Source organism: Apostichopus japonicus, chromosome 13 (assembly GCF_037975245.1).
Source record: "Apostichopus japonicus isolate 1M-3 chromosome 13, ASM3797524v1, whole genome shotgun sequence".
Classification (NCBI taxonomy): Eukaryota; Metazoa; Echinodermata; class Holothuroidea; order Aspidochirotida; family Stichopodidae; genus Apostichopus; species Apostichopus japonicus.
This window is the reverse complement of record NC_092573.1, coordinates 7311532-7325330: the sequence shown is the minus strand read 5'-3', so window position 1 is coordinate 7325330 and position 13799 is coordinate 7311532. Positions and strand designations below refer to the sequence as shown.

The 13799-nt window shown below is 35.3% G+C and overlaps 1 protein-coding gene across 5 annotated transcripts in view; it reads right to left on the bottom strand.

Moving 5' to 3' along the window:
• LOC139978689 (uncharacterized) overlaps positions 1 to 13799 on the bottom strand; it is a 46561-nt gene that overhangs the window by 17896 nt on the left and 14866 nt on the right. For 4 of the 5 annotated variants that reach the window (XM_071989094.1, XM_071989095.1, XM_071989097.1 and 1 more), the window contains exons 4-14: positions 9505 to 9678; positions 7983 to 8133; positions 6263 to 6387; positions 5459 to 5518; positions 4696 to 4866; positions 4257 to 4347; positions 3653 to 3754; positions 2578 to 2760; positions 2079 to 2258; positions 1038 to 1211; positions 429 to 592 (exon numbers count right to left, since the gene is read on the bottom strand). In XM_071989094.1, the coding sequence (XP_071845195.1) occupies positions 429 to 592; positions 1038 to 1211; positions 2079 to 2258; positions 2578 to 2760; positions 3653 to 3754; positions 4257 to 4347; positions 4696 to 4866; positions 5459 to 5518; positions 6263 to 6387; positions 7983 to 8133; positions 9505 to 9678 (1575 nt within the window). The remainder of the gene's footprint in view (positions 1 to 428; positions 593 to 1037; positions 1212 to 2078; positions 2259 to 2577; positions 2761 to 3652; positions 3755 to 4256; positions 4348 to 4695; positions 4867 to 5458; positions 5519 to 6262; positions 6388 to 7982; positions 8134 to 9504; positions 9679 to 13799) is intronic. The other variant, XM_071989098.1, reaches the window with a different exon arrangement.

Here is a 13799-nt window from a genome sequence, read left to right as displayed (position 1 = left end):
TGACTCTATGAGGTGGAATTATGAAGTGCCTAGTATGAACTGTGTGACATTACACTCACCCACTATACACATTAGTGTGTCATCACCATCTATGACTAAACATGAATGTATGTCATCACATTCTACCAGAAACATGAGTGTGTCATCACACTCACCCACTATACACATTAGTGTGTCATCACCGTCTATGACTAAACAAGAGTGTTCATGTTATTACATTTTATATCGTACCACTATACATCATTGAGTGTCATCACATGCTACCTCTAACCAGGTAAAGTGTCAACACATCCTGAAGTATAATCAGATTTCACTGTTTAATAATTTTGACCTTTATCCTACTCTTAGTCAATCTCACCTGCTACAGTGACTTCAATATGTAAGTAATGCCTGTTATAAAGTTCACAGATTTCAATGTTGATATTTACCTCTTAGCAAACCTTCCTATTTGTGATAAGTACTTTTCAGGAAAGTAAGTCTCCCCTGCATACAGGTAAGCCATCACCAGCAGTAGCTCTGACTTTCGATAATCCAAAAGACTGATCTCCCCGCTGGAAGTGACCTTCCCTCGGAACGATAAAACTTCACATTCCTATCAGTGGGGAAACATGATTCATTTAGAGTTGTTCTAGTGAGAGTTAAGAGTCAGTAGTTACTGACAAAGCAATCAGTAAACAACTGTGAAGAGAATATTGTTTACATATTAATATCAAACACTAATATCAAACATTTTCTTTTATAAATGGGACCCTTCGTTGAAATATGTGCACAATATCACAATTCTTGGTCTAACTAGGATTGGCAGACTGAATTTTTAGCTATTCATACATTTGTTTTTTTGTCCGTATGATTGCTGCAAGATACGAATGAATACAGTTAGAGAAATGAAATTAGTCCTTGCCATGTGTTTATCATGCTGTATGCATGTTTGCCACACCCATGCCCCTTCCCCAACCTCTCATCCATTACACCCTGTCATACCCCCTCCCCCTCAACCCTGTTATACAACAGAAACCGGTTTGATGTTTTTGTTTTACCTCTAGAAGTTTAGGACATCTGACAGCCAGGATAAAGTAGTGAGCAAAGAGCATTTGGTTATCTTTGGTTCTAATAATTAGTGGGTCGATGGAAGTAGAGTCCACCATACGTCGAAGGGAGTCCAGTAATGCACGTTGTGGTTTATCGATAGCGTATTGGCCTGCATCAATTCCCTGTTATTTTAAAAAGAGATCATCATTATGTCACACCAACAGAACACAAAAACAGAGCAAGGAAACAAAGATTACAATACTGAGAAAACAGTTGGCTGAAATATTGTTAATACTTTTTAAATAAAATTTCACTGAAATGAACAGGGTGTGCATGCAATGTTAATATGGTAGCTAGTCTTGTAAGAACAACAACAACAACATTTTCTTATCTATAAGATACAAGAGCACCGTGAGATTTAATGTCTACAATGGGAATGTGCTTACAGTCTGATACATTTATAATTTGGGTCCTTCCTGTTAAATAGGCAGGTATATAAAATGAATTCTTTTGCATACATACTTTTGTTAATAAAATAAATATTTAATAAAAATATAATATAAAATAAAATAAATCATATAATTTTGTTGTACAAACAGTGGATAGGATACCTTCAATTTGCATAGTTCTTAGCGTTGAACTTCATACGAGCATACCTCAGCAAAGGCAAGTTCCTGAATAACATTACTTTCAAGTTGATAAAGGATCAACAGTTGTTCATAAATCATATTACCATAAACACCAACTATAATTGGAACATTTTGAAATATGCTTAAAAATCCCAGTATCTTCAGAAATCCTGTTGCCAAGAACATTTGGCTTGTAAGGTGATGATGTAGGTAGCGATGGGATGAGGGGAGGGGTAGGGGAGGATGTATTCCTAGGTGTATTTTGGCCAAGATTACAAGGCTGAACACATAAACAACTTTACCTGTTCCTTGTAAGGTTATAATGTAGGTAGAGATGGGAAGCGGGTAGGAGTAGGGGAGGATGTACTCCTAAATGTATTTTGGCCAAGATTACAAGGCTGACTACATAAACCACTTTACCTGTTCCTTGTGAGGTGATGATGGAGGTATGAAACCAGAGGCGGCTGGGGAAGATATTGTCCTACCGGTAGGAGGATCTTCCTCTTGACTATCATCTGCCATAAGTTCTGCCAGAGCAATGATTGCTTCCTGTGTGATGACACCCTGACTGGATGCATGGCCAGGAGGAGATTGCATCTGCTGGATTATTAATTATTCAACAGAGAAGTAGTTATCCATATCCGTATCCATATCCGGAGTTCACGTTAAATCCTTATGTATTACATGTTGGAACATATGCTCAAGTGGAAGGTGTTGCTTTTAATACAGTGTGTAAAAACCAAAACGAACATGCTTCATTACAAATGTTTACATAGCAGATGCTATATGCCAGCTTTGATATGTTTTAAAGAATAACAACAATATTCAAGTTACTTTTTTGGCATATACTTTAATTTCCTTTGTTGCCAATGATACCCAGACCACCAACCCTAATATTTGTTTCGATCTTTTCTCTCACCTGCTCGATGGCATTGATCTTCTCTGGACTATCGTCTTCAAACCTCAGAGTCTTCTGTGTTTTCTTGGCTTCTTTTTCATATTCAAAAAAGGGTAGCAGCTTCTCGACATAGAAAGGCTTTGAATTTAACAGAGCATCACATGTTGTTAGATGCCACATCGGTTGCATGTCTTTATCTACTTTCTGCAAAATGAATAAAAGGAGAAAGCAATCTCAACAATTGTTTTATTAGTTTTAATATATTTATATGAGAGATATATTAGTGATTTACCCCCCCCCCCCCCCCAGATATCTGAAAAGAAAGACCACTCCTTTAAGGAAAATATCAGGGTTGAAAAGTTTGGCTACTTTTGTCAAACCTGCGATGTCATAGTTCCAATGGAAGGTGAAACCATTTATTTTCCTGTAGTTTCTTGTTTTTGTTTTTTTCAAAATGAATCTAAACAGTTCTGACACAGAAACCAATGGCCAGTACAAGGTCAGGTTAAGATCTTACATATCATATGCAGCCTTTGAAAAAACACATCTCTACTAAAAGATATAAGATTGTTATATTTCAAGCATATTTGGATTATTGATGACAGAGTCGGACTTGATCAAGTCTTGCATAACAGAACATCAAAACCGAAAACTTCTATTAAAATGGAATGAGATTTTTCTTAACTGATTGGGAAATTTGTTTGTCACAGGTATCTATACTTCACTGGCTATCTTCACTGGCTATCAAGACATCAAGAGGTCAAAATCCTGATAAATGCTGACCACATGCATCAGCATCAAGTTTGCGTTGAACTATAATTTGATATATGCATAGAAGTCATCAAAGCACACACAACTTTGCTTTAACTGCTAGATCCATGAGACCATAGTAAACTCCCAGGATCACACTAAAGGGACTCCAAGTACTCATATCTCGGAAGAGTGACAGTTACCAGTGAAATATAATTCTTAAATGAAATACTTTGGGGAATCGTTGTAAATTACCACCTCCATGAGAACCTTGGAAGGGAATGGGTGTGGCTAAAAGTGAATTTTACATTTCTGCTGTTAGATATAATATAGAAATAATATATACCATAGGTGACTCTAGTTGGTGACTAGTTCCATTGGACCTCTTTGAATATCTCTTGGCCAGTCCACTTGTAATTCCCTGGGGTGTTTTAGCGATGCTTTCAAACTAATTGAAAAAAAACAAGATAAACAGGACTAAAGCGTAGCATAAATCCAGATCCAAAATAAATGAAGCAAAACATGTTAGACATAGCTATTTTCCTTGAATACACATTTCTCTGGAAAATGACTTAGGAATGTCTCTCTGGTTTCAAAATCCTCCATATTTTATGAGTATCAACACTTGTTCTAGGTCTATAACCCTTTCATAGTAGGTTATCTCTGCCTAACCTAATTTGCATATAAGACTCATTCTTGTCTTAGCTGTAGCTTGTTGAGGTAAACTACCACCTAGTTATAGCATTTAGTGTGGGATGAGACATCAGAATATGGTTCTGTTAAGTTAGACATCAATTCCAAAACTTTGGTTCAGGTGAATATGCTAAAACAGTTCTGAGTAGAGGAAAACATTTAAGAGGAGAGATTTTAGGAACGTACTAAGCTGGTAGAGATAATTTTATACCCACAAAAAAACAGTTTATCTACATTCTTTTTACTGTCTCATTTACCTCTGATGGCTTGTCAATAACGTTTGCTATTTTTTCTTCCCACTTCATTCGATTTTCTTGTTCAGTTCTCGTCAGAAGAGGATGAAAATTTCTGTGATCAAAATAGAAACAGCCAATGTAATGATAGAGAGTAAACTTAATCAAAAAATCAATTCCTGCTTAACGATTACAGATGGAATATCTGATTGCATATTAGTTAAAACTAAACTAGACATCTGGATACATTTATGAATGTGCCAAAATTGCCCAAAATTACAGAATTATAAGAATGTTTCATTTTACCATCAATTTTGACACAACTGACCCTACATGAATGGGAAACAATATGTACTACACTTTGTGTAGAGCATCAAAGAATACCAACAAGAAACGATTCCAGTAACTCTCTGAAACGAATTAAAAACAACTTTTTTTATAAATTGGCTGCCATGGCACTCACACTCCTGTCTGTTTACGTGGTCTTCCTGGGCGTTTCTTCGTTTCCTTAGAGGATGCTTTATCTGGAAAGCGTTCAAGAACAGGAAGTCCCATTGCCTTTCTCTCTTCATCCTCTTGGTCAGCTATAGATGCAGACATTGCCATGGCAACCTGCATATTCTCATCTATGTCTCTATTCCACAAAACATAAACAAATTGTTGAAATCTTAATCATTTTTTAATTACAATGGCAAGAAATTAAATTGGAATAATAAATCTCTACTTTGGAGGCTGTAGATATTAACGTTTCTCAGTAAACAATACAGACATAGTTGTAAGGCACATTCTGTACACCAACACTTGATTACTGAGTTATACTATAAACTGCAAATAAAGACCAAGGGGAAACTTAAGCGTTGCCTACGACTTTACAAAAAACTAAAATCAGATATTGAAAGACATCTACTGGACAGCTTTACTTCAGAACATATGCTAACACTCTTCTCTTATCATAGACTTTACCTCCTACATCCAGTTTATATAATTTATGGACCACTCTTGAAACAATCTCCTCTCGTATCATAGACTTTATCTTCTACGTCCAGTTTATTTAATTTATGGACTACTCTTTAAACAATCTCTTCTCTCACATTGTCTGTCCTTGCTGACTCTAGTGACAATTCACCAGAGAAACCTATCAGCATGTAACAACATGCTTATTGCAACTACCTCTTTCTAAAGGAAATCAAATTATAAAGCTGATTGAAAGAAAGACACAAACTTACTCTTTCTTTTTTCTGGGTTTCTTGATCTTTGTTACGGCACCAGCATGCGCCCCCTTTGATCTATTGGCACAAATGAGAAAGAATAATGTAATTACTTGAACAATTAATAACAGGGGGGAAAAAAGGTTAAAAGGTGACGATGCTAGTCATATGATGTAACATACACTATACTATAATCAAGTGTATAGTATTTTCAGCTTTACATGCTTTTATTGTAATATACACTTTGCCGCTTTCAGGTATAAAGTACTCTATACATTACATGCTGTTAGTGTAATATACACTTTACCACACTCAGGTGTACTGTACTCTATACATTACATGTTGTCATTGTTACTAATACTTTACCATACTCAAGTATTCAGTGCTCTATGTTTTACATGCTGTTATTGTAACATACACTTTACCATACTCAAAGTGTTCAGTACTCTATACTTTACATGCTGTTATTGTAACATACACTTTACCATACTCAAAGTGTTCAGTACTCTATACTTTACATGCTGTTATTGTAACATACACTTTACCATACTCAAAGTGTTCAGTACTCTATACTTTACATGCTGTTATTGTAACATACACTTTACCATACTCAAAGTGTTCAGTACTCTATACTTTACATGCTGTTATTGTAACATACACTTTACCATACTCAAAGTGTTCAGTACTCTATACTTTACATGCTGTTATTGTAACATACACTTTACCATACTCAAAGTGTTCAGTACTCTATACTTTACATGCTGTTATTGTAACATACACTTTACCATACTGAAGCCCTATTTAAGCCTTACAAACACCTACCCAACCAATGGTTGAACCATCTGGAGTGTTTCCCCTGTCACCTCATGATGCTTCACCATGTCCAGTAATTGCACTGTGGTAATATTATTCTTTAAGGCACATGATTTGAGGTGGTTCCTCTTTTTCTGTTTAGATTTAAAGCAAAAAGGAACAAAGATTCAAATGTATAAAAAGATCATGGGTTTTGAAAGCTTACCAATGAGCATAAACATATATACTTACTATGAAAGGCTGGTTAGAAAAACATCACTGAATGCATTTACTGTGATAGGAAATGACATTTGAACTGTATCAACATATCATGTCAACAGGCTAGGTGATTCTTTGCCACATGTTCAGGAATAAAAATTTTACATTAGGAAAAGATGAAAGACTGTACTGGTGTTGGCAGTTTGGTAGGTATAATATAGGTCTCTTTATTAAAAAAAAAAAAATCGGGATCTATGCTAAATAATAGTTATCTTTACGTAATTCATTGATATAATTGTGGCAATACATTGGAACCAAGTCATTTCCAAATCAGTTGTTTGTGCTTACTTAGATTTTAAGATACTGAAGATAAACCAATAGAAAAGACTTTTGTGTTGATTCCTCGTGATTCCTGTGAGCTTAATTACATTTTAATCCAGCTAGATATGCTTATGAAGAATTTCAGACCCTGTCATAGCAGCACGAGGAAAATTCTTATTAATGTGGAGAGTATTAACGTTTCTATAAAGATTTATCATCATGACTTATAATTATGACTTTCCTCTCCATTTATTAATTCATTCACATTAACATCTCTGTTGCCAGCAATATAATAATAATAATAATAAATGAGACTTATATAGCGCCAAATCAGTAAACAAAAGTTACTGCTCAAGGCACTTTACAGATAAAGTAAATTAATTTACAAAAGAACAAGTGAAAAAATGGGTCTTAAGTAGACTTTTGAAAGTAGAAAGTTTATAGCATGTTCGAATGTGATCTGGTAACTTGTTCCAGAGATAAGACCCAGAGTATTGGAAGCTTCTGTAACCATAGTTCTTCAATCGTGGTTTTGGAACAGTTAAAACAGTTTGTTGGAGGAACGAAGTGTGCGAGTTGGAGTATATGGCAAGAGAAGTTGTGACAGGTACACAGGCCGTTCAAGATGATGAGCACAGAAGGTGAGAAGAAGTATTTTATACTGGATATGAACTTGCTCAAAATTGTTGCCCTTCTTATAGTCTTAAAAGGTACATGTACTTTCCTGTGTATTTTTTACATATTTGGCTTGGAATATTTACCATAACTTCTCCTTTTTTTTTTATCATTTGCACAATAAATAGACCATTCCCGTGTCAAAAGTTCACAGGAATTGCTTTTAACTATGCTTAATAAGAAGACAAATGAGTCAAATATTTTATAGAAGACTCAGAAGTATTGCAACATTTCACCCCAAAAATAAAACATCAATTTAAGAAATTTCCTTTTGCCATTTGTTAATTGCACAGGGCCAAAAGTTCTCCCTTTCTTCTTCATCAGTTTCCAATCAGAGTTCTGAAATTAGTTTTTGTATTTATTGCCGACAAATGTTCAATACTGGAAGTAAACGGCAATGTTTGAGTATTGAAGGAAACACTAACCACACTGGTTTTTATTCACTTGTTGAATCCTGCAGTAGAATTTTTGTAAACAAGCAGGTGAAATAAAGCAGAGAAAATGAATTACTTGAAGAGGGATAATTTTTACTCACATTTTGGGTATTGAGAGGAATACCGCATATAATACATTTGGGGACAGGATGAGCTCGGGGAAGATTCGGCTCCTGGTGTGTCCGAGGAGGAGGAGAGACCGCCTTCGTTCCTGTCGTCGTTCTGTTCACCTCCAAATTTGAATCAATACACCTGAAGACAAAAGCAGACAAATACACTGAACACTATTAGATTATGAATAGAGATATACAACCTTTACTGGACAAGGTTCATATAACTTCCTGAGAACTTCCTCTGATACCAGTGTGAGCAAAACCACTTTCAATGAATGTCTGATGTTATACTAACAGAGAACTGTTGTCTACAGTATGAAGTACGTAGCAGCAGCGGTAGGTATAACAAACTACTGTAGAAAAACAGTTTGTAAATTATGTGGAGATCAGACTGACAGTTGTTTGTCTAACAAACTGTTGTACCATTAATGGGCAAAAGCAAACAGATTTATAGGAAGGACTGGTGAATGTTACCTGAGTATATATTTTACTATAGTATATTTTTAATACAAACGCAACAACCTGGAACTAATTTTTAAATTGTCTGAACTTTAACAAAATGTATTTAAACAATATCTGTCCCCTTCTTATCCCAACCCTTTTCCATCTCTTTTTATTTTTTCCCTAATAATCAGGAATCAGGTCGATTTTACACCAACATGGGGGGAGATATTAATAGGGCAAAACAGTAGTAGACTTGATAATATTAAGCCTGCATTGCCTGGACCGAATGGGGAGGTAGGTATATAAATACAACATTGACATAAAACTACAGAATCTTGACCGGTAGAACTCTCCCCATGTTGTAATATTGAGAGAGGAGAAAGAAAACTACACAAAGATACTGCATACTGTAGTTCAATGCACACAATGGAAAAAGAAAAAGTACCTTTAACTTAAAGAGTTAACTTCACAAGAAAATATAATTCTTATTGTAATCAACTAGCAGTGGTGAAGGACACCTGTAGGTCTTCAATTCCAGATCACCGACCTCAGATTCCTACAAATTATTGTAGCAGTATATACTACTTTATTACTTTGGAAGGAAAAGCAAACGACTATATTGAAATATTTAGATCAAATGACCCTTGAATGACCTCACATCATTGACAACATGAAGGACTTACTACTACTGGAAAATACTTGAGATCAAATGACCTCACATCACTGACAACATGAAGGACTTGCTACTATTGAGCAATACTTGAGATCAAATGACCTTGAATGAACCCACATCATTGACTACATGAAGGACTTACTACTACTGGACAATACTTGAGATCAGAGCTACTGAATGATATCATAATGTACTGTACATAACTGGTTTCAGTAAACATTATAGCTTACAGTACATAATTTTCTTGGGGCTGGCTATGACAAAGAATTTATTCAACGTCAGATGCTTCCGTACTAAACATATTATGGTTCGATCAAAATTGATTTAAATACTGAGAAAGACACTTGAAATGTGCTGTCTTTTAGAGATGCATCATGAAATCAATTTGACTACCTGTTGACGTGCTGCATTCGTCTTCTGGTGTTCATGTGACTTATATTTTTGGAACAAATCTGACAAATGACCTCTTCCCTCTCATCCTCCTCCTCATCATCGTCAGTACCTTCGTCCGTTTGACTCGTCTCTGCAGGACTGATGACATCACTTCTGGATGGAGCATCAATGCACCTACGATTCATTACAAAATAGAAATTAATTTACCTGGATGAAAGAATTACCAGAACACTCTAAAGAGGCCGACGATAACGGGCATCTTTGCTTATAATATTCGACCTAATATACTTGATATTTTGAACGTTAAAAATCCATGTAATTGCAGTTTTACTCATTTATCGGATGTCTGATCGAGTTTGTTGATTGCGGTGTAGTTTAATTTCAATGTGCCTGCCATCGCACTAGGCTAGAGCCTAGCCTAGAACGTTGAATGTCCTTCTACAGAAAACTCTTGCATACTAATCATAATAATCATAAAAATCACTGATGATTAAATTATTATAATCATCACAGCGCTTCAAGGTGTTACATCTATTCATTATTTGCACGTTTGCTTTTATTATTGCCCGTAGTTGTAGTAGCCTTGTAGATTCATACAAAAGTTTTAGATTTACTATGAATGATTTTAAGAAACATTAAAGATTGAAAGTTGTTCACAGTTTTGTTTGGTACAGATGTTTTTTCATGATTTAGACACAACATGTTAAGACACACGAAAGAACAAATAAAGACAGTGCACCATGGAAATGATTTGTCTTGACTGTATATCTGCAATGTAATCTTGAGCTATAACCGAGTAATGCTGTAATCGCAAGAAGAGCTATGCGAGAAGAGTCGACACTATCAGCACTACCGTGTACATGTAACCACAGTACTACACACGTAACCACAGTACTACACACGTAACTACAGTACTACACACGTAACCACAGTACACACATAACTACACACACGTAACTACAGCACACACGTAACTACAGCACACACGTAACTACAGTACACACATAACTACACACATATAACTACTGTACCGCACACGTAACTACAGTACACACATAACTACACACACGTAACTACAGCACACACGTAACTACAGTACACACATAACTACACACATATAACTACTGTGCAGCACACACATAACTACAGTACACACATAACTACACACACGTAACTACAGCACACACGTAACTACAGTACACACATAACTACACACACGTAACTACAGCACACACGTAACTACAGTACACACATAACTACACACATATAACTACTGTACAGCACACGCAACTACAGTACACACATAACTACACACATGTAACTACAGCACACACGTAACTACAGTACATACATAACTACACACATATAACTAAGTTGTACAGCACACACGTAACTACAGTACACACATAACTACACACATGTACTGTAACTACAGCACACACATAACTACAGTACATACATAACTACACACATATAACTACAGCACACACATAACTACAGTACACACATAACTACACACATATAACTACAGCACACACGTAACTACAGTACACACGTAACTACACACATATAACTACAGCACACACGTAACTACAGTACACACATAACTACACACATGTACTGTAACTACAGAACAGACGTAACTACAGCACACATGTATGTAACTACTGTACACACGTAACTACAGCACACATGCACACATGTAACTACAGTTCACACGTAACTACAGTTCACACATAACTACAGTACACAAGTATGGCAAGCACTTTAATGTTCATCCTGCCTTAGAAGCAGAAAGCTGTAACAAAAGTTATGTAGTTCCTTATTTTACAGTTTGACTATGTGTTGCAATTCACAGGTTTGCAGATCTCTGCTTTAGATAGTTTCACTTTCATTACTATTAATTTATAACATCAAACATATCAGTAAACAAAAAGACACAGGAAAAGCAAAGTTTGTTTATATATCAACTCAGGAAGAGTACAATGACATCATTTTGAGCTTGTACTGTAGTACTGTACCGTATCTGTATAGCTTACAGAAAAGTGAGTAAATATTGTTGGTGTATATGAGTCAATTTATACATCTGCATGTATCATATAACTGGTGTTCAAACGATTAGCCTAATCTGAATCGGAATCGGTACGAATATTGCATAATCGGAACATAATCTGAATCGGTAAAAACTACGTGGAATACCAGTTATGTCATACCGATTATCCAAAAACATATGGAAGGTGAAAATATCATTATTCAAAAACATATGGAAGTTGAAATTATCAACTGATGTATTAGGTTTGTTCTTTTACTACGAAATATTAAAATAAGACACCCTCTATACGTCTTTCACAGTGTATACTTTCATCAATTTACGCTGCCAGGGTCGCCGATTTTGCTTCCCTCATGGTTAGTGACTTCAAATTTCTTGGCACAGTAAGCATAGCAGCAATACCAATTTCGCGAATTAACGAATGTGCTTGACAGGGTCGGAAATAAGCGGGGCGATGGGCGATTCGCCCTCGCAAGTGCTAAAAAGCCCTAAAGCACAATTACGAGTGCGAAAAAGAAATATAAGAAAATCGCCCTCGTTATATCAGGTGTCTCTGTAAAATTAATTGTGACATGCATTTGCTTTAGCTAGGAATTGCAGTTGCAGCGCGAATTGCGCAAACATTTTTCACATCCCGCATCAAATTTGAAGCAGTGCGAGAGGGTCGCGCACAATCACCGGGAAGTTCCCATAGCAAATTACGGCCTGCACGAAGCAATTTCAGTACAGTACCAGCGAAAATGACCTAAAATCCTCACAAATCTCCGACCACATGGTAGCCTTACTTCACACTAAGTCAACTGCATGGAAATCTAACCTTGCCATCTGTTTATTCGCTCTAGTTGTGTCGCAAATAAAAAATAAAAATATCCACAGAAACTGCAATCTTCGACCACATGTTAGCCTAACAACCACACTAAGTCAATGGGAAATGTAGCCTAACCATCGGTTTGCAAAAACAAACAAAAAATGCGTAGCTTACTTTAATTTACTTTCAATTTGCTGGAAATCGGCATTTGTTTGGAAGGTACTGTAAGTGATATGTCTTATAGAGGGAATGTTATATTTTATATTGGAGTAGTTTCTAGTTGTTATTATTTCTTTTTACATCAATCTGGTATTACATTTTAGAGTAATTTTAAACAAGTTACGATGGTACAATTTGCTTTTCAGTTTGATTGGCCTAAGCTTACATTTTCTAATTGAACCTGAATGGAGTAAAATAGGTAACGAATAGGTATGTTTAACTTCAAGTTCGTAACATTTCTATTTGTTCATAAACAGTATAATACTGAAAATGAGTACAAAATAATGTCGGAATGAAGGCAATATGTCATCAAAATTTACACTTTTGTAAAGATTGAAGATGGATGGTTTGTCTGAGATACTTTTTGCGATGGATATTTTGAGTAACTATTCTTAGCCCATTTCAAGCCATTAACAGGTGACATTCACGTCGAGGTGGTTAGGCCATTCGCTTAGCACAGTGCTGACTAGGTAGGATGTCATATTTCCGTATTTTCTAAATAAAAATAAATTAAAAAAAAAACTTTTTTTTCTTTCCGAGAAACTCCAGAGGTAATTTGGTACATACAAAATGATACCTTAGAGCCTTATATAACAACGAAGCAAAAGGAAACGGGAAAATCACAACAATAATTGTTTCTGTCAAACTTTATTGCCGATTTCGTATAAACGGGATATTTTCTCATTTTCAAATAATCGGAATCGGTATGATTATGAAAAAAATAATCGGTAATCGGTATTTTCTGTTATGCATAATCGGTTGAACACTACATATAACAATCTATAAATTTATATGTATATATATATACCGTAGATACATATAATATTATTAGAAAAAAAAACAGAGAATTACGATATGACTCATAATTGACAAATAAGGAGTACAATTTTAGAAAATATATTGGAAGTTTCGTCAGCAATACTCGGCACTGCCATGTATTGCTGACAAAGCTTCCAGGGGGGGGGGGCGGGGGGGAATATATATATATATATATATATATATATAAATGATAAATCGATTTATATATATATATATACATATATATATATATATATATATATATATATATATACAGTATATACCTGTATATATATATATGTAAATTCTAACTAATGTATACTTATATAACTGCATCAATCAGATTGCAATGTAAACATGTCTCATTTGGTCAGAGCAAGAATACACAGTACTACTCGCTAAACAATAGAAGGGATTGCT